Source organism: Mus musculus, chromosome 17 (assembly GCF_000001635.26).
Source record: "Mus musculus strain C57BL/6J chromosome 17, GRCm38.p6 C57BL/6J".
NCBI lineage: Eukaryota > Metazoa > Chordata > Mammalia > Rodentia > Muridae > Mus > Mus musculus.
Genome location: NC_000083.6, coordinates 35897397 through 35916458, shown reverse-complemented (window position 1 = coordinate 35916458; position 19062 = coordinate 35897397). Strand labels below are relative to the sequence as shown.

At 48.9% G+C, this 19062-nt stretch overlaps 2 protein-coding genes and 1 long non-coding RNA gene across 20 annotated transcripts; 2 read left to right on the top strand and 1 right to left on the bottom strand.

Annotated features, from left to right (window-relative positions):
• Nucleotides 1–18: 18 nt before the first annotated feature.
• On the top strand, nucleotides 19–6079 carry Mrps18b (mitochondrial ribosomal protein S18B). Of its 5 annotated transcripts, NM_025878.2 has the most exons (7): nucleotides 19–167; nucleotides 1655–1763; nucleotides 1870–1967; nucleotides 2057–2125; nucleotides 4055–4121; nucleotides 4981–5040; nucleotides 5503–6079. In NM_025878.2, exons 1-7 carry the CDS (start codon nucleotides 96–98, stop codon nucleotides 5790–5792), a joined length of 765 nt encoding a protein of 254 aa, NP_080154.1. In that variant the 5' UTR covers nucleotides 19–95; the 3' UTR covers nucleotides 5793–6079. The 5 variants fall into 5 exon arrangements, with proteins under 5 accessions (NP_080154.1, NP_001348382.1, NP_001348384.1 ...); NM_001361453.1 differs by lacking the exon at nucleotides 4055–4121; NM_001361455.1 differs by lacking the exon at nucleotides 4981–5040 and having other exon boundaries at nucleotides 5608–6079.
• Nucleotides 5939–6724, bottom strand: Gm16279 (predicted gene 16279). Its single transcript, NR_167681.1, has 2 exons — nucleotides 6366–6724; nucleotides 5939–6256 (listed from the first exon to the last, which is right to left on the bottom strand). It is a non-coding gene; the product is annotated as a predicted gene 16279 (long non-coding RNA).
• On the top strand, nucleotides 6373–18864 carry Atat1 (alpha tubulin acetyltransferase 1). 14 transcript variants are annotated; one of them, XM_030250080.1, is made up of 13 exons: nucleotides 6374–6530; nucleotides 6968–7028; nucleotides 7109–7200; nucleotides 7311–7371; nucleotides 7493–7606; nucleotides 7795–7896; nucleotides 12124–12169; nucleotides 12283–12351; nucleotides 14405–14476; nucleotides 14848–15091; nucleotides 15587–18071; nucleotides 18160–18202; nucleotides 18544–18850. In XM_030250080.1, the coding sequence occupies exons 1-11, from the start codon at nucleotides 6424–6426 to the stop codon at nucleotides 15618–15620; spliced, it is 1002 nt and encodes a 333-aa protein (XP_030105940.1). In that variant the 5' UTR covers nucleotides 6374–6423; the 3' UTR covers nucleotides 15621–18071; nucleotides 18160–18202; nucleotides 18544–18850. The 14 variants fall into 14 exon arrangements, with proteins under 14 accessions (XP_030105945.1, XP_030105946.1, XP_030105940.1 ...); NM_001142744.1 differs by having other exon boundaries at nucleotides 6391–6530; nucleotides 17992–18071; nucleotides 18544–18864; XM_030250085.1 differs by adding an exon at nucleotides 14021–14103 and having other exon boundaries at nucleotides 6373–6530; nucleotides 15587–18850.
• Nucleotides 18865–19062: the final 198 nt, after the last annotated feature.

Sequence of the window (19062 nt, the reverse complement as noted above, 5' to 3'; positions counted from 1 at the left end):
CCGCATTGCGGGGCGTGTCCTTGGCCCACCCTAGTGCGTGTCCCGAGCATGCGCAGTCGCTCTTCCGGCAGGCCGTACGTCCGGTGTGCGTCAAGATGGCTGCCCCCTTGCGGCACACGCTTCTAAAGCTGGTTCCTACACTCTTACGAAGTTCCTATGTAGCTCAGGTAAAACGTTGGAGGGGTTTTCTCTACCTCCCCGTGGTGTCTATACTTTCGATCTTCCTTCCATTAGGAGGAGTCAAGGGGCATGGGTTTTCCCACATGTCTACGTGTCAGCCCTGCACCAGCCTCCGTCCCCTACGGCGCGCGATTTCTAACTACCGAGCGTTCGGGTCAGAGCCAGGGTTACGGGTTATCATCGTCGTCTCCCGACTACCATTAGGCAAAAGAACTAAATGGTGGGGTTGCCCCTGTGGAAATGGGCAGTTTGTAACCAGGTCGTTGGTGCCTGAAGTGGCACCCAGGACGTGTTTGGTTTTTTTTTGTTGTTGTTGTTTTTTTTTTAGCAAAGGACCCTATTTTAAGGATTTTCCCCGGTGTTCGGGAGACAGCCCAGGTTGGTCTCATAGGTACTTTCTGAGCTTTCTACCTCTCCCTCCCAGATTATGGAATTAAAAGCAAGTACACTAGTCCTACTCCACCTCGTCACACGTCATTTCCCCATCAGAGCATGCTTGAGATCATTCTGCTCTCTGGATTGAGATTGCCCTTTAGCCTCAGGTACTCACCACCCTGGAGGTTCTCCGCAGGGCAGGGAGGAATAGGAAGGCTTGTCTCGACGCCACTCCCTAAAATGGGACTACAGAGTAGTGACAGAGGTTACCACCGAAGTAATAACAGGCTTGGTGGCTTTAAAGCTAGCGTTAGGACGCAAATTTGTTTTGCTCTGTGGAATGTTGACCTGCAGCATTTTAAGAAACTGATCAGCGCAGCGACTTTGGGGTTTTCTCATCTGTATGAATCATGCCCAGCTCTCCATTATTAATCTTTGTGTTTTCTTTTTATTTATTTATTTTTGGTATTTTGAGACGGGGTTTCTCTGTATAGCCCTGACTGTCCTGGAACTCACTTTGTAGACCAGGCTGGCCTTGAATTCAGAAATCCTCCTGCCTCTGCCTCTCTGCGGAGTGCTGGGACTAAAGGTGTGCGCCACCACGCCCAGCTTTCTTTTCTTTTTTTTTTTTTTTATTAAGAGATTTATTTATTATTATACATAAGTACACCGTAGTTGTCTTCAGACACACCAGAAGGGGTTGTCAGAGCTCATGGGTGGTTGTGAGCCACCTTGTGGTTGCTGGGATTGCTCTTACCCGCTGAGCCATCTTGACAGCCATTATCAATCTTATTTCCAAAAGTTTGGCATTTTTTTCACACCATAACCAACCAGTGCTCATCAAACGCAGATATTTGTATGCCAAGGTTTTTAAATTGTCACATCCCACTAACATCTTTTACCTTGTTGGCTTATCCTGCAGGGTCAGCTTGGGGCCCTAGGTAGAGTGGTTGTCAGTTTAGCATCAACAGAAATGCTACTTTCATAGCAGAAATGCTATTTTCTTGATGAGTTATACTGACATTTTGTGCACACGTTCCAAACTCTGTCCCCAGTGTATGATAAACCAAATAGTTGCAGCCTCTTACTCCCTTTTTAGGTTCCCCTCCAGACTCTTTGCACCAGAGGCCCTCCTGAAGAAGATGCTCCATCCTCGCTTCCCGTTTCCCCATATGAGAGCGAGCCTTGGAAGTACCTGGATTCAGAAGGTGCCTGAGGCTAGGGGAAAGGAGGGGAAGATGCAGCCCGAAGTGTCTAGAGAAGACCCCTTCCACTCTCGCATGCATAAGTAAACTCATCTGGTCTTGATTTCAGAATACCACAACCGCTATGGCTCTCGCCCTGTTTGGGCTGACTACCGCCGCAACCACAAAGGTGGTGTGCCACCACAGCGGACCCGAAAGACATGTATTGTGAGTTTCTAAGGTTCTCATCTTAATAGAGTGGGAAGAGGCCTCCTAGAAGGTATCATAAATTCTTTCCTTTTTTCCCTCCCCTACAGCGTAACAATAAAGTTGCTGGGAATCCTTGCCCAATCTGCCGGGATCACAAGTTGCATGTTGACTTTAGGGTAAGGAGAGTCTTTTATCCAGAATTAGAATTTGTAGCCTCCTCGCGGCGCTCGAGATTGTCAGAGGTGTCTCACAGTCTTCATATCCCTGAACCTGTACAGTCCTATTTTTCAGTGGTTGCCATTTTGAAAACACCCCTCTTTTGAGCTGGATTTGGTCGCACACACCTTTAATCCCAGCAGGAGTGAGGCAGATTTCTGAGTTTAAGCCCTGCCTGGTGTGCAGAACAAGTTCCAGGATAGCCAGGGCTCCACAGAGAAACTAACTCATCATGAAAAACAAAGAAGATACAGATTTTAGAGTAGACTTGGATGACATAGATCTGTAACCCCACACTGGCAGGCGGAAGCAGAAGTGTGAATTCCACGTTCCAGGCCTTGTCATAAACCTATACTATGTATTACAGAAAGGAAGAGAAAGCTCCTTTCTACTGGGATGATGCGCATAGATTAATTGAGAAGGTAGGAGTCAGTCTAAGTGGGTAGCTTCAGACTTGTTATGCAGCTGAACTGAGACCACACCTAGGTGTGTGTGTGGGGGGGGGTTATATATTTTTTCTTAAAGAATAAATTTATTAAGGAAAAACTTCCAAAGACAGGGAAAGTTCAAGGAAAGAGACCCTATTTATCTGTTAAATCACCAGCAAATATATTGTCTTGTGTGGGTGGGCAGACACTTTCCTCCATTTTACTCTTATGAGACAGGGTCTGTTTATGTATCCCAAGCTCTCCTCAGCTCACTGTACAGTCTCAGCAGCCTGAGTTCTGAGGGCCCAGGTGTCTACTGCCTTGCTTAGTTGTCTGTATTTCCTTGTCCTCCCAGAGTCCATTGAGATGCTGGGACCTGGGGCTAGGGGACAGAGATAAGAAGGGAGCTAAAAGTACAGTAGATTCTCTCCCCCCACACACACACACCCCTCTATCCCCAGAAAAGCCTTCCAAATGATGAGGCTTGCTTCTAAGTGAATGCTAAAGATTATAAAGATGCTCGAGGAGCCAAAGCTGTGGTTGTGCATCAAGGAAGCAGGGCATACGGCATGCCAGAGTGTTGAGGAGGGTGCTCACCCTTGAAGCACATCCTAGAGGGGACCGCAGTGCCTTTCCAGTGTGTGTACGGAGCAGGTTGCAGTGACTGGGATCCGCGGCGGGCGAGTGAAGACGTAACAGCCAGTTCTGTAACTCCACCGATGTGTCTGCTTTCTTCACTCCTCACCTCCTAGCACTGGTCTGTCTGGTTGTTTGATGCAGTTAGAACTTTTAAGTTGCTCTTAGTTACACACTGTATCTTACCATAACCTTCAGCAGCCCAGTGCATTACTTACTACATAGTCATCATTTTGGGGTAATTTCTGGACCTTGATGGCCATCCCTAATTTTTGCTCAAAGGTGGACCATTAGGAGCATGGCTTCTCCAAAACTGGCAGATTATAGGATGTGTGCATGAAATGAATTGGTGAGCGAGACAGAGAGCAGGAAGGAGCCCCTGTGAGGGTTTTGTTTTGTTTTTTGGGGGGCTTTTTTGGCTCTTTGTCTTTTGAGACAAGGTCTCTCTGTAAAGCCCTTGCTGTGCTGGAATTCACTCCACTCAAAAGCACAGACCCACTTGCCTCTGCCTCCCTCGCACTGCTGTGCGCCACCACTCCCTAGCTCTTCGTCTTTGCTTTGCTGGGCTTTTCTTTTTCCGGGAGGGTGGGGGTAGCACTTGCTGGCCTTGATCTCAAAGATAGTCTTCTGCCTCCTGTGTGTTGGGATTACACCTAACAAGATGTAGCCAAGGCTGGCCCTAACCTCCATTCTTCTGTGTTCCTTTTTCATCAAGTTCTGATGGGTTGTGCTACCACAAAGGGCTGTGTTGGTGTAAGGGGGACACACTTAGCCTACAGAGGTCTTGACCAGTCCCTCACACATTTGTTTATCTCTCTCCTGCAGAATGTGAAGCTCTTGGAACAGTTTGTCTGTGCACACACGGGTATCATCTTTCACGCCCCATACACAGGTTAGCTTGGCCCTCCTGTTATGACTTCTATAGTTTTTCCGTGGAGCTCCTTATTATGGGGTTGGGAGGTAGACATTCCTTTGATAGCTCCTATAAATAATAGCACACAGAAGTTTTTGTTTAATGAGAACCATCATTACGATAAAACAGTTAAATGTAGACAAAAGACTAAAGTTTTAGAGCCTCCCTGTAGGAGTGAGGGCTGTCTAAATGTACTTTAAAAGGTAAAGCGTGCCTTAAACTGTGAGTTTGGGGTCAGCCTGGTCTACATAGTGAGTTCCAAGACAGCCAGGGCTACATAGACTCCGGCTCAACCTTTTTTTTTTTTTTTAAAGGTGAACAGCTTGCTTCCTTGTAAAGTTTTCCACCTATCAGTCTATAAATTTGTGTGTATGTGTGTGTGACAGGGTTTCTCTGTACAGCCCTGGCTGTCCTGGAACTCACTCTGTAGACCAGGCTGGCCTCGAACTCAGAAATCCGCCTGCCTCTGCCTCCTGAGTGCTGGGATTAAAGGCGTGTGCCACCATGCCCGGCGATATGTCCCTTTTGTCAGAGTTTTTTTGTTGTCAGCCTACAGAGTGGAGCTGGGAATAATTGCTACTCTGTCACATTCCCTAATTTGAAATCACTTCTTATAAGATCTTTTTCTGTGGATTTTCCAAGTCAGCCTTAACCACATTTGTCATTGAGTCATCTTCTGGCCCATCTGTAGGCTCTGTCATTCCATGACATCTCTGTAGTGGCTGGACATCCAGGCAGATACAGGTCAGGGCCCTGGGGCATTAAATGGTCAGCTGTCTCTGTGTAGAAGACTTGCTGCTGTGTGGGACGCTGTCCAGGTTGACGTTTCTCTCCGTAGGGGTCTGTATGAAGCAGCACAAGAAGCTGACCCAGGCCATCCAGAAAGCCAGGGAGTGTGGTAAGTGAGAGCAAGGGGCAAGGGTTTCTGAGGTGCTTACGTGCTCCCATGTCTATGAGAAAGTACTCAGCAGACTCCTAGTTTTTCCACGTTGGGTGAGTTGCTGGACTCGGAAGTAACAGCTGTAGGTTCCAGGCTACTAAGAGTACATATTGAGATGATCTTTCAGGAAACACAAGGAAGGAACATTCCTTCTTCAGACTACTCTGTCTCCTGAATCTTGACAGTCTTGTGTTTCTTGGTTCTGACCTGGCTTATACAGCACCTTTGCACGGATGAGTGAGGAGGGAGAGCCCATGCAGTGCCCTGCCTGTTCTCTGTCTCCTTGGCAGGGTGTGCTGTGTATGCGCTGCTGGAATGTGCTTGGTGGTTATGACTGGTCCCTCGACTTGTAGTGCCTTTTTCTTGTCTTGAGTCTGACCTGCCCTTCCTCATCCACCATTATTTCCTTTAACCCCGTAGGTCTTCTCAGTTACTACGTCCCCCAGGTTGAGCCCCGGGATGCTGACTTTGGTACTGTGCATGGAGCTGTCAGTGTGACTCCACCAGCCCCCACACTGTTGTCAGGTGAACCTTGGTACCCATGGTACAGCTGGCAACAGCCACCAGAGAGAGAGCTGTCTCGCCTTCGCCGACTCTATCAAGGAAATCTCCTAGAAGAAAGTGGCCCGCCACCTGAGTCGATGCCAGAGATGCCCACTACACCACCAGCAGAATCCTCCATTGAGCAGCCAGGCTCCCAGAGTGCTTAGAACTTGTGACCTGGGGAAGTCAGACCAAGGGAGTACTGTCTAGGGCTACGTGGTATCCTGTGTCCTGCAAAGGGTTCTGTTTTGTGACAGTGGCAGACCCTATAGGGAACTGGCTGGCATGAAGAGAACAAAGCACATTTGACGTTGAGGGGGACTAGATGTTTATGGGTAACTGGTGAGGACTTACATATAAACTGGAGACTCTTGTGTATGCCCTTGATGGTGTGTCCCTGATTTAAACCTCCTGGCTCAGCTTTTATACAATAAAGCTGTGTCTCTTCACCCGTTCTTGACTCCCTTTGGGCTGTCTGTTCAAAACGTGGGTGTGAAGTCTATGAGGTGGGGTGGGAGTGTGGTCTACCCGCAACTCCAAGGGGTGTGAGACTGGTTCTTCTGAAGGTTCCCTCAGCTGTTCACTGGGAGGGCAGGATACTTGGTTGCCCTGGCATCTCAGGGGCACAGACCTACAAAAGGAGAACTGTTGCTAGAGAAAAATGGGGTTTCCCAGGCACTGTGAAACCATGGTGGGGGCGGGGCGAGCCCTCGGGGCGGGTCCTAGAGATAAAGACTTACCGGCCCTCTTAGCGGAAGTGACGTTGTGTGGGGCGTGTCTGGTCCCGCACAATGGGCCATGGAGTTCCCGTTCGATGTGGATGCGCTGTTCCCGGAGCGGATCACCGTGCTGGACCAGCACCTGCGGCCTCCGGCCCGCCGACCCGGAACCACAACGCCGGCCCGGTGACATTTCAAACCCGACCCATGGCCCTTCTGTCCCGGTTCCTCTCCAAACCTGATCCAGGAACCACGCCCCCTTCTCACTGACTACTGGCCATTTCTCCTGCGGTCTTACTTGTGTTTTGGTGACCTTTGACCCTGGATCTAGCCGGGTTAATAGACCTACATCTGTAACCTTTCACCATCTGGCCTAATGTGGCCTCAACAAGAGGCTATAGTTGACCCGCCCTTCCTACCGCGTCACAGTAACCTTAACACGGGAGCTGTGAAACCAAAGCTTGGGATCTGGAGGGGTGAGGTGAGGTGGGAGGTGAGGAAGAGTTCCAAGCAAAGTCAGAGACCCTGTGGAGGAGCCTGGGTGGGAGCCAAGCAGGCTGCCAGGAATGACTTACACGATGCTGTAACCTAGCGAGTGTCTGACCGGGCCCCTCTCTCTGTAGTGTGGATCTGCAGCAGCAAATCATGACTATTGTAGATGAGCTGGGCAAGGCTTCTGCCAAGGTACGGGGCGCCTCTAGGAGGAGGAAAGGGAGATGGGTGGCAGATAAGGAGCCAAACAAAGTAGATCTTCATCTCTGCAGGCGCAGCACCTCCCTGCACCCATCACCAGCGCTTTGAGGATGCAAAGCAACCGGCACGTTATTTACATACTGAAGGACACCTCAGCCCGACCGTGAGTCTTACTGTCATTATTCCCTGTGAATCAAACTCTTCTTACCTCCCTTTTACAATCTCTCCCAGACAGTTGCTCCTGCCTGGTTCATTATTTCCCCCATCCCACAGGGCAGGGAAAGGAGCCATTATTGGTTTCCTCAAAGTTGGATACAAGAAGCTCTTTGTACTGGTGAGTGTCACTGCAAACTAGCCATTTGTAAGCACTGGTGTCAGAGAAGAAATGGGGGCGGGGTGGGAGACAATGAAGAAGATGCATGGCTCCTAATGAGTATGTGTTCTTGACCTCTTAGGATGACCGGGAGGCTCACAATGAGGTAGAACCCCTTTGCATTCTGGACTTTTACATCCACGAGTCGGTGCAACGGCATGGCCACGGGCGAGAACTTTTTCAGCATATGTTACAGGTACCCAACAACCTTTACCGATTAGTCAGAATAGATCTAAAAGGCTCTTCACCCCGAAGCTCTAGGAGGCCCTGCTCCATGGCCCACAGTTGGTCCCCTTTTCTCTGTATTCCCTTACCAGGCTCCCAGTATCCTGCTAGCATGCTCCTCCTACAACCCCTGCCCCCAAGTTTTCCGTTTTCCTGCAGAAAGAGCGAGTGGAGCCCCACCAACTGGCCATTGACCGACCATCGCCGAAGCTGCTCAAGTTCCTGAATAAGCACTACAACCTGGAGACCACAGTCCCACAGGTTAGAGGCTCTGCACCAACCCTGGAGACGCCTGGCTAAGTTCTACCTCGGGTTGTTTCCATGTTGTTTTAGACTTACCTCATTTTCGTGTGTTTGAATGCTTTGCTCACATGTATATACATGCACCATGTTCATGCCTGTACACACAAGTTAGAAGGGGGTGTCAGAACGTGGGAACTGGAGTTACAGATGTTTATGAGCCACCATGTGGGGGCTGGGGGATTTGAATCTTAGTCCTCAAGAGCAACCAAGCGCTCTAAGCTTCTGAGCCACCTCTCCAGTCCCTATTTTTGTTTTTTCAAATAAGGTCTCAGTGGGTCACCCTGGCTGTGCCGTACTCACCTTGTATACCAGGTTGGCCTTGAACACACAGATCCATCTATTTCTCGCTCCAGAGTGCTAGGATTGAAGGGATGCTCCACCACCTCAGCTATACTTTTTATGAGGACTTTATGCCTGAGCTCTGTATTGACAGCACTCCTATCCCTCTTTCTCCCCCTCCAGCCCCTCCCGTGTCCCCCTCTCCCACTATTGTCTCTCATTATTGTTGCATGTACATGTGCACAGGTATATAGATAGGCTAAATGCATATATAAAACCCTCTGAGTCCCTCTAGTTTTGTTTATATGCACCCATCTCCAGGGCTCCACCGTGGGTTTTGTTGTTGTTTTGGTTTTTGGTTTTGGGTTTTTTTTTTTTAAAGATTTATTTTATATATGAGTACTCTATCTGCATGTACACCTGCATGCCAGAAGAGGGCATCAAATCACATCATATAGATAGCTAATGAGTCACCATGTGGTTGCTGGGAATTGAACTCGGGACCTCTGGAAAAACAGTGCTCTTAGCCACTGAGCCATCTCTCCAGCCTGCATTGTGGGTTTTTAAAACTGGATCTCACTAAATATCTCAGGCTGGCCTTGAACTCACAGTGACACTCCTTCTCTACCTCCTGAGTAATGGGGTCACAGGTATGCCTTGATGCCCAGCTGTTCTGTGTTTGAAAGACGCTTGCTATATACACACCAAACCTCACTCTCCTCAAATGGATGATCCTCCTGCCTCAGCTTGCCAAGAGCTAGGATTAAGTCATGATGTCCAGTGTGATTTATTTTTGCAACTAAATCTTTTTTCTCCTTACTCATTACATATTCTAGAAGCATTCATCCTGTCTTTTGGGGAGCTTTGCTTGCTTGTTTGCTTGCTTGCTTGCTTGCTTGCAGGCTTTTTGAGGCACAGTCTCCCTCTGGAGCTCTAGCTATCCTGAAACTCACTATATAGATCAGCTAGCTTCAGACTCTTGAGAGATCCGCCTGCCTTTGCTCAGAGTGCTGGGACTAAAGGCAAGCACCACAAAGGTCACCCTGCCTCTACCTCCAGAGTTCATCACCACACCTGGACATTGGCTGTTTACTAGACCTTATTTTATCCCCAAACACAACAGCTTGTTTCTACCTTGTTCTCCCACAAGTCCATTACATTAGTCATCATTTATGGAAGATCCAGAATAATAGACATTCCAGGCCTCAGGAAGCTTGGTTTATCATGGGACAGTGATTCTGTGAGTTTAGAAACACATTACTAATGCGTTCAACAACTGTTTATTGTGTATCTGACACTGTTGTGGGCACTAGGAATACTTTACACAACCAAACAAAAGAATCCAAATGTGGAACCAGACAAACAACTTATTCTAGGGCCAGGCAAGGGTGGTGCATGCCTTTGACTCCAGCACTGGGAAGGCAGAGCTCTGTGAGTTCATGGCCAGCCCGGTCTAAATATTGTTTTCTGGGGCTTCTAGGACCCCCTGGAGAGGCCCTGTCTCAAACAAACAAACAAAAAACCAAAAGGCATGCTTTACTGTTGATAAGTGTTCTGAGAAAATGAAACCAGTGCTGGTGAGGGAGGGGCTTACAGGTGCGAGCGAGTCAGATATTGGCAGAGCTCTCAACAGAGCTCTCAACTGAGAGGATAGCTCATTTGTGCGAGAGCATGAAGGAAGTGTGTGGAGGCACAGTGTCCCAGAGGAGTGATGGCCAGTATAAAAGGCTGTGCAGTGAGAATATGCCCACAGCAGTGTGACCGAAGGAAAGTAGTAGGTGAGAGCTAAAGCCAAAGGAAGGGAGCACACGGGTAGGGCCACACAGGTCACCTGTCTCCTTCACTTTGCTTGCTGTGCCAAACAAACAAGCCATAGAGGGAGCCAGGGTGGAAGTTCAGAAGACGGATAGGAAAGCAGAAATTCCTGATGAAAGGGAGTCAGGGACAGACCCAGGGGCAGCAGTAGAGGTAGGAAACGGTGGCATCTGAGGGTAAAACAAACATAATTTCCTTATGGAATAGATGTGGGAAAAATAGAGTTATGATTGGACCCAAAACAATAGGAATAGGAAGGGTGACATTGCATGATATAGGTAGATTGGCTTTCGGGAAAACATTTAGGAGTCTTTTTTTTTTTTTCTTTTAGATTTTATTTATTTATTTTATGTATATGAGTGCAGGTAGTTGTGAGCCATCATGTGGTGGCTGGGATTTGAACTCAGGACCTTCAAAAGAGCAGTCAGTGCTCTTAACTGTTAAGAAATCTCTCCAACCCCAGGAGTCTTGTTTTGACTGGTTTGGAAGTACAGGCTAGCTTTGAACTTACAAGAAATCTTCGTACCTCAGCCTCTTTAATCCTAAGGTTATTAGGAGTGAATCACTATGCCCAGTGTTGGAGTTGATTTTTAAAGTAGTCAGGAGTTTGAGACTAGCCTGGGTTACCTGAAATGCTGAGTCAGTTAAAAAAAAAAAAAAAAAAGGCAGTATTAATCTCAGCACTCCTGAAGCTGAGGCAGACAGATATCTGTGAGTTCAAGGTCAGCCTGGTCTACAAAATGAGTTCCAGTCCAGAGAAAGATTCAGAGTGAGACCTGTCTCAAATAAAAATAGTAGAGAATGGTGGGAGAGGCACATTCTTCACACTGGACAGGTTAGCCCAATTACATGGACATGTGGAGCAGCTGGCCCGTAAGTAGTACCAGCAGATGGCCTGTAAAATATTAACATTGGCAGGTATCCTGTGAACTCTGTTTAAGATGTGTATGTATGTATGAGTACCTACATGTATGTATGTGCACCATGTGCGTGCAATGTCTGCAGAGGTGGGAAGAGGGCCCTAGAGCCCCTAGAATAAAGACAGTTGTGAGCAGCCGTGAGGGTGCGGGGAACAGAGGTGATCAGAAGCACAGCATTTCTTTTTTGTTGTTTGTTTTTCCGAGGCAGGGTTTCTCTGTGTAGCCCTGGCTGTCCTGGAACTCACTCTGTAGACCAGGCTGGCCTCAAAACTCAGAAATCCGCCTGCCTCTGCCTCCCAAGTGCTGGGATTAAAGGCGTGGGCCACCACCACCCGGCTTATATCTATATGTATTATAAAGAGGTAGTGTGGTCCATGCCTTTATTAGTCTCAGCACTTGGAGGCAGAGGCAGGCAGATCTCTGTTGTAAGTTCAAGGCCAGCCAGTCTACAGGCAGATCTACACAGAGAAACCCAGTCTCAAAAACAAACATATATGTGTGTGTGTGTGTGTGTGTGTGTGTGTGTGTGTGTGTGTGTATACGTATATATACACACACATATACATACATATACGTATATATGTATACATATGTTATATTTATATAATGTATACATACACATGTGTGTGTGACACCACCACCTGGCTAGATTTATTTTATCTTATGAGTATAAATATTTTGCCTGCATGAACATATATGCACTACGGGTATGCCTGGGTATCCATGAAGGTCAGAAAAGGGTGTTGGATCCTCTGGGACTGGGGTTACAGGTGGTCAATCATGAGCCATCTTGTGAGTATTTGGAGTTAAATCAGAGTCTTCTGCGAGAGCAGCATTGGTTCTGAACCACTGAAGCATCTCTCCAGCCCCATGTTTTAACCTTGGGGCAGGGTCTCATGTAGCCCAGCTGGCCTCTGGCTCTCTGTGTAGCTGGGGATGTCCTTGAACTCATCCTCCTACCTTTCCCCTCCAAGTGTTGGGATTTCGGGCGTATGTCGCTGTACCCAGTTGTGTGTGGTGCTGAGGCTTGACCCCAGCGCTCCATGCATGGTAGGCAAGCATTTCATTAGCTTAGCCACACCGAGACGCACCTCATGGGCTTTGTGGTCCAGGTTCTATACCCACTGTGTGATGAGAAGAGACAGTATGCTCTGTTTGCTTCATCTTCCAGGTGAACAACTTTGTCATCTTTGAAGGCTTCTTTGCCCATCAGCACCGTAAGTCTCCTTACCTTGTGTCAGCCTAGTAGTTGTGGAAAGGGAAAGGAAAGAGGTGGGCTCTTAGTTCCACAGGTCCCCACTGAGGGCCACCACCTCTTCCTTCCTCACAGGGCCCCCCACTTCCTCTCTGAGAGCAACTCGACACTCTCGTGCTGCTGTGGCCGATCCCATACCTGCTGGTAAAGCCTGCAAAGACTGGGTGGAATTAAAGGGCAGTAAGGCCCAGTTCCTCAGGAGGTTCCAGGGTGGCAGTGCTATCTGCTGGCAATTCAGAACACCCTAAAGCCACACATCCATCCAGCAGCGCTGTTTGCCCTGGCCCTGCTGGGAGCATTTTACACATGGGAAGAAATCAGATCCTGCTAACGCTCAAGCTCACACACTAACCACACTGCCCTACTCCAAAGCACACCCAGCCCTGTTCTCTGCAACGGTTCTTACTAAGCAAGCCCTTCAAGAGCTTGGCTGGCCTCCAGTGTCAGCAGAGCCTCTGCGCTAGGTCAGCTCCCTCAAAACAGGCCACAGTCAAATTGCTGTAAATTCCTCAGGCTCTGTCAGCCAGGGAGGGACAGGCAAGTGAGCCCAGTGGTCCTTTCATTTCTATTCATGGGATAGTAATGTGAATAGTCAAGTCTATATACTTGTTTTAAAAGCGAATGCTCAAAATGTGTAACATTTTTACCTGGCATGGTGACACATGCCGTTGATTCCAGCACTCAAGAAGCCAACGTAGGTGGAGCTCTATGAGTCTGAAGCCAGCCTAGTCTGCCTAGCAAGCATTACGCCAGCCAAGGCTGCATATGAGATCTTGCCTTAAAAGAATTTTTTTCAAGAATAATCAAACCTATTTTGACTGAACTCACAGGCTGGCTGGGTGTGGTATCCAGCACTTGAAGCGGGAATTGCTGAGTTTGAGGCCAGCATGGTCTACAGAGTGAGTTTCAGTCTTGAAAACCAAAAAAAAAAAAAAAAAAAGAAAAAAAAGAAAGAAAAGAAAAGACAAGAAGAAAGCCTCACAGGCTGCCATCTACCTTTCCCCCTCCCTCCCCTCTCCCCAGTACATCCTCAGGGAGAGAGGCATAGCCTTAAGCAGCTGTGTGGTGCTGGCTGGTACAGAGTGGTTAGCCTTGGGGCTGGTTACCTTGCCATTGGCCAAGAAAAGTAGTAATAGTTGCCCAAAGAACAACTCATTGCGCCTTATGAGCATCAGCCTAGGCTCCCAGAGGCCCACCATGACCATGACCCATGATGGTTACCGAAGTTCTGAGGCTACCATCCAGTAGGCAGTGAGGCCATGCCACCATCTGGGATGGATGACAATCCACAGAGGGCTGATCGGGTTCTTCTGGTCTGTGATGGAAAACCTAAGAGGAAGGGAGGAAACCCACCCTTGCTACACAGTAGCTCCCATTTGCTGAAGCCCTTTTGTAGATTCACACTTTGGGAGGAAGGAATTGAGACAGGATCTCTGTAGCTCTGACTGTCTTAGAACTTGATACAACAGGGTGCCCTTGAACTTCCTGAGGTCAGCCTGCCTCTTCTTCTCAAGTGCTGGGATTAAAGGCCTATGTCACTATGCCTGGCTCCTTGTTCTTTTGAGACAGGGTCTCACTATGTAACTCTGTCCTCGAACTTGCTATGTTGATCAGGCCTGCCCATACCTTTCCAATGCAGAGACTAAAGGTGTGTGCCACCACTTTGAACTTCATCATTTCTATTAGTATTTTAAAACCTAATTAAAACTCAGAATTTCCATATCTTTTTGTACAGGAAGGAGAGGTTCTGCAACTCCTCTCCCCTCCCCCAAACAATTCCCAATTAACCAAGGGCTTTGTCCATCTCATCTAGAGGGACCCAGGGTCCTCACTGGCCCAGCTGGGACTATTCCACTGCCCCAGAACCCCAGGGGGGCCTGACAACACCCATGGACAGTAAGAGCTCGCCTCCCCTTGGCCATCCTTTCCTGCATCTCCCAGGCCCCGGTCTCCCCTGGATCTTTCTCCTGAAACTCTGTGTTTGGCCTACTCCTTCTGGCTCTCCCCAAAAGTGCTCCAACACTCCCCCCAAATTCCCCTTGGTGTGCTGGCTTTGCCACAGCACGGCTTCTGTACTGGCATTCCCAGGAGGAGCTGTGGTGTCAGGGAGCAAAAGCTTGGGACTATGGGAAAGTGGCAGGGAGGAGGGATGGATAGAGCAACTCCTAAAACTTCCTTGTGTCCCCACTACCACCAGCTCCAGCACGGAAGCTGCCACCAAAAAGAGCAGAGGGAGACATTAAGCCATACTCTTCCAGTGACAGAGAATGTAAGGAACTTGAGGGTGGCTGGGGGGCAGGGTGGTCAGGGGAGGGTAGCTGGGCATAAGGACCCAGGGAAAGTGGTTAAGGGAAGGTAGTAACCAAGGGACAGTAATGAAAGGCTACAGTTGCTTTCTGCCTAATCTTTATTTATTTTTGTTTGTTTTGTTTTTCGAGACAGGGTTTGTGTAGTCCTGGCTGTCCTGGAACTCACTCTGTAGACCAGGCTGGCCTCGAACTCAGAAATCCGCCTGCCTCTGCCTCCCGAGTGCTGGGATTAAAGGCGTGCGCCACCACCGTCCGACCTGCCTAATCTTTATTACTGTGTCTCTTTTCCCTTTCTTCTCTCTCTTACTCTCTTTGTTCCTCCTCTTCCCAGTCCTGAAGGTAGCTGTGGAGCCTCCTTGGCCCCTGAACAGGGCCCCTCGGCGTGCCACACCTCCAGCCCACCCACCTCCACGTTCTAGCAGCCTGGGCAACTCACCGGATCGGGGTCCCCTTCGGCCCTTTGTTCCAGAGCAGGAGCTGCTTCGCTCCCTGCGTCTCTGTCCCCCACACCCTACTGCACGCCTTCTGCTGGCCACTGACCCTGGAGGCAGCCCAGCCCAGCGCAGACGCACCAGGTAATAAAGCCTGCAAGTTTGGGAGCCTCTGGATGTGATGAAGTTAGCAGTGGTAAAGAATAAGGTGAATCTCCAACCAACGTGAAATAATGAAATCTTTACCAAAACAAATTTCTGCAGCACTGGTCTGGAAAGATTGAAGGAGCTGGGGGTGGGGTGGGGGTGGGGGCTTTATATGGAGCCATGGACCAGAGTTATATTTCGAGGGTCATTGGAAGAGTAGGAAGATTTAGAGATCCATTGGTGGGGGCTTTGAATCTTTCAAGACTCTAGGAATGTTGGTTAACATTGCTGGGGATAGGCATGTGTCTCACAGATTGGGAGCCAGTAGGTTCCAGGGCCACGGCATGTATGCCAGGAGCCCTTCCAGGCAGGCAAGGAGTGGGTGTCTCCTTTATTTCTCCTCTTAGCTTCCTCTTCACCTCTGACTTCTCTGTTTTTCTCTCTCCCCTGCCTTCCCTCTCCCCTTCTCCTGTCCATAACATCCCCCTACAGCTCCCTTCCCCGATCTGATGAGAGTCGATACTGACAGGAAACTTGGGAGGGCAGATACACTCCCTCCTGCAACTTGCAACCCACTCTTCCATCAAGATTTTTTCTTCCTCTTTCTTGAACAACTGGGTTGCCAGGGTTCTAACTAGCCTAACACTTTGTAGCTTTTCTTACCACAGAAGACACCCCTGTACTCCCAACCTGTGCTATGAATACTCTCCCACAGACAGGCTGTTCTGTTCCCAGATCTCTTGGGCTAAATGGCTCCTACTGACTCCCTAGAGAAGCACACTCTGCTTACGGTCAGACTCCAGACCACCAGAGGTCCAAGGGCCTCCTCTGCCAGGGAAACCTTTAAGGAGTGTCCTGCCAATGGATTAATTCCCTTCACAGTGCCCACTAGTAGCTCTAATCCTGCATCCTCCTGCCAAACCTGCCCTTTTAGTCTGATAACTCCATCCCCTGAGCAAGCTCTGCTTCAGAGCAGTTCTTGCTGGTAGGACCAGGGTGTGGCTTCCCAACCGGGTCCTCCCAATATTGCCAAACTCTTACTTTCCAAGTGTTATGTAGATATGTCAGACTAATGTTGCTCTGGGGGTCTCTGCAGGAGACACACAGACTCCACCACTTTCTTCAGATAAGCTGTCTGTCTCTTGGCAGTAGAACCCAGGAAACAGTCTAGGACCATTTAGCTGTGTCTCTGATAAGCCTGGTCCATTAGATCCTGGAATCCCCCCGTCCTCCTTAGTAAATACACTTGTGAGATTGTCTTGAGATGAGATGGGGATCACCCTTGTGCTACCCCGACTTCTTTTTCCTTCATAGCAAGAGCTTCCTTCCCTGCTTCCATGCCCAGGGTGTAGAAGGACCCTTCTCCTGGCCCCCTATTCCCCCATTAGATCAGGTGCCTCAATGTGTCCCCTAAAGTCCTTGGGAGCAGGACCTCCCTCCTCCCTCCCTCCTTCCAGATTCCTTTTCCCTCTCAGTGTTGTCTCAATAAAGTGTGGGTTCTTCTGTGTTTTCTAAATTGACATTTTCAGCGAAAAACATCTTAAGGTTTCAGCTTCGTTTGTGCTTCATGCTCTTCCTGGGGTCTCAGTGCTCTTTGTCCCTCTTAGATTCAGCTCTGAGATCTGTAGCAGAGCTCAAAGCCTCCAGCCTCCTTCTGAGTCTCTGCCTTTCCCCATACTTACTGCTGGTTCTATTCTAGAGTTGCAGTAACTGTAGACCTCTCTACTAACTTGGAAGCCATAGGTCCCCTACCCCCAGTAACATATACCTCCTTCCCTGGCCAGCCTTGGTAAGATGTGGATTTGCTAGGAGCTTGGGCTCACTAGCCTCAGGACTGTTTCTGGATCCCTCTCCTACTCTTTGACCTCATCATGTCTGCACCACAAACCCCACAGTGCTCTCTGAAGACAAGTCCTGCCTAAGATCAAGAATCCTCACAGGGAGCCCGATGGTGGTGGTGGCGCACACCTTTAATCCCAGCACTTGGGAGGCAGAGGCAGGCGGATTTCTAAATTCAAGGCCAGCCTGGTCTACAGAGTGAATTCCAGGACAACCAAGGACTATACAGAGAAACCCTGTCTCGAAAATCCAAAAAAAAAAGAAAGAATTCTCACAGGGTACTGGGCATGGTGGCACAAGCCTTTAATCCCAGCCCTTGGGAGGCAGAGGTAGGCGGATCCTGGTAAGAGTTTGAAGCCAGCCTACATAGCAAGTTGCAGTCCAGCCAAGGCTACAGAGTGAAAGCCTGTCAATAATAATAATAATAATAATAATAATAATAGTCCAACAGGGTCAACCATCTCTAAAAACTACCCTTTCTTCCTTGCTACTGTGGCCTGAAAGTTCTTTTATTTATTTGCTTATTTATTTATTTTTAAAGATTTATTTATTGTTATATGTAAGTACACTGTAGCTGTCCTCAGACACACCAGAAGAGGGCATCAGATCTCATTACAGATGTTTGTGAGCCACCATGTGGTTGCTGGGATTTGAACTCAGGACCTTCAGAAGAGCAGTCGGTGCTCTTAACCGCTCGCTGAGCTATCTCGCCAGCCCCGAGTTCTTATATTTAAAAGAATCATTTTAAGGGAGTTCACACATTCAGGCACCATGGTTCAGCAAGCTCCTTCCTGCATGCCCAAGTGTTTTTGACATAATTAGATCACATCACACACCATCCCAGTTAGAGCAAAGCAACAGTGCAGGATGGTACAGGAAATCTTGAAGTATAAAATAAGCCCTCCCCTACCTTTGCTAGAAGTCTTAGACAAGAATCCTTTAGGGAGGTAGCTGCCCATCGTCTTTGTTCCCACGCTATCCCTCCTTTCTCCTCTGACCCCTCCATGCCACCTTTTCATCCTGAGCCTCTTCCCCTTCATCTCCCGTTTCTTCTACAGGGGGACTCCCTGGGGGCTGGTAGCCCAAAGCTGCCACTACAGCCGCCATGGGGGATTCAATACCTCATTCCTGGGTACAGGTAAGTAGCCACTTTTTCTTATTCTCCAACCAAATAGGTCACACACACATACGACTACAGTCTCCCTAGATGCCTGGTATTTCCACAGGCAACCAAGAACGGAAGCAGGGGGAACAGGAAGCGGAGGATAGGTGAGGTCTACACCTCCCCCTTAACAGCTGCCAGCACCTTCTGACACTGCCTAACACTACTCCTCCTGCTTCCTCCTAAGTCTGTGTGAACTGGATACCAGTTTCCCCCACACATCTTTCTACCTAACGTCGTATAAGCCTTCTTCCTTGTGGCTTGAATTCTGGTGTTTTTCCCCTCTGTCGTGCTCTGAGTACTTAAGTTTGGACACCGTGGTAACTGTCCCAGCCTTAAAACCCAACAGGTGTCTGTACATTACCCTGCACCCACAACCTTGAAGAATTGTCTCAGCGTAATTCCCCGTTAGCAGCTCTAACACACGCTTCATCTCCCTGCCCACCAGGTCGGCCAGTGAGGATCGGGTCTTGTTACTGGATGGGTCTGGGGAGGAGCCTACACAGACAGGTGCTCCAAGGGCCCAGGCGCCACCCCCCCAGTCCTGGACGGTGGGTGGGGACATAATGAACGCCAGGGTCATTCGAAACCTGCAGGAACGCCGCAGCACCAGGCCTTGGTAACCATGGCCAAAGCTTAGTCCTCAGTATGGATGCATTCATTCACTCATTCATTCAACAGGCCTGTCAGCCTCAGATCCTTTGTATCGTTATTTTTAACCAGAGCAATAAAAGTATTTATTTGTTATCACTATAGCTACCGACAAAAAGTGACTTGTCATTATTCAAATTCACATGCCCCTCAGTCTCTCTCCTGAAACTATATTCAGTCCTACCTCCCCTCATTTTGCTAGGCCTGACAAGAGGCTGCGCAGGCGCCCTGGGAGCGCCCCGGCCCGCTGTGCGCAAGCGCACTCCCGCGTAGCGGCGCCTGGGCTGCTGCGGGCCCGCTGTGCGCAGGCGCACGG